The 999-nt window shown below is 48.4% G+C and overlaps 1 protein-coding gene across 1 annotated transcript; it reads left to right on the forward strand.

Moving 5' to 3' along the window:
* Positions 1-233: 233 nt before the first annotated feature.
* On the forward strand, positions 234-527 carry H310_09508 (hypothetical protein; the record flags this gene model as incomplete). Its single annotated transcript, XM_008875599.1, has 2 exons — positions 234-465; positions 511-527. 2 exons carry the CDS (start codon positions 234-236, stop codon positions 525-527), a joined length of 249 nt encoding a protein of 82 aa, XP_008873821.1.
* Positions 528-999: the final 472 nt, after the last annotated feature.

Raw genomic sequence — 999 nt, forward strand, 5'->3', positions numbered from 1 at the left:
CGGTGGACGATTTGGAATAAAAATACAACACGAACAGTCAACTTGGACGATCGTGAGAAATATTTCCACTCGGTGGACGATCTTGAGAAATACCCTTTCAGGTTATAATATAAAACCCGATTTTATGAGGTCGAACAAAATCGGGTTTTTTCGGAATATCGGTTTTAATAGGATGCGAACTGCGCTCCTGGTTGAGAGGTGGGCAATTGGCAGTTTCCATTGCACTTGTCATCATGCCCGACATCATTGTGCTGGAGGAGGCCATCGCCATCGACATCGAAAGCAACATCGCCGACGACAGCAATGTCAACGCAGATCCAAGGTCCAACGCAGGCGGTGATCCATTGAACGGCAATGGCAATGCCGATGCTGCTTCAGGAGGGCAAAAACGTGGTCGGCAAGGCAGTGAACTATGGAGTTTCTACACCGACGACGTTAACCCGCACCAGCACAAATCGGCCCTCTGTAAGCACTGTCGCATGCTCGTGAATAAAACCATGGTTTTTATAGTCGGGAATCGGGTTTAAATTATTAATACCTAACACCCGATTTTTACCACCCCTGGTTAAACAAACCCGGTACTTCTGCAGCTATGTATGTTGTGATTTGAGTACAAAGTATTTTCAGAATAATGGCTTGCCCAGGCCAACCAAGGTACTGACTACGTACCATGTAATGCACTACCATGACCATTGTTGATCTCGAAGGACTCCTCTAGGACTGTCAAGTCAGACATGCCCGACCGTTCAGGCCATGGCGACACTATCACAAGGCAAGGCTATATCGCCATGGCAGTTGGCGGTCGAGCAATGTGAGGTCGTGCCCCACATGATGATACTACGAGGACGGCCGACTTGCCATGGCCGTGGGAGGTCGGGGTCACTACCAAGGTGTGTTGCAATTGTGAGTCGTGATTCTTGTCACACCAGTTTTGCTCACGAACACACCGATTTTGCTGACGCACACACCAAATCCTCAAAAACTGCTGTGAAGTGTCCA

Source organism: Aphanomyces invadans (assembly GCF_000520115.1).
Source record: "Aphanomyces invadans strain NJM9701 unplaced genomic scaffold supercont1.21, whole genome shotgun sequence".
In the NCBI taxonomy this organism is placed as follows: Eukaryota; Oomycota; class Saprolegniomycetes; order Saprolegniales; family Verrucalvaceae; genus Aphanomyces; species Aphanomyces invadans.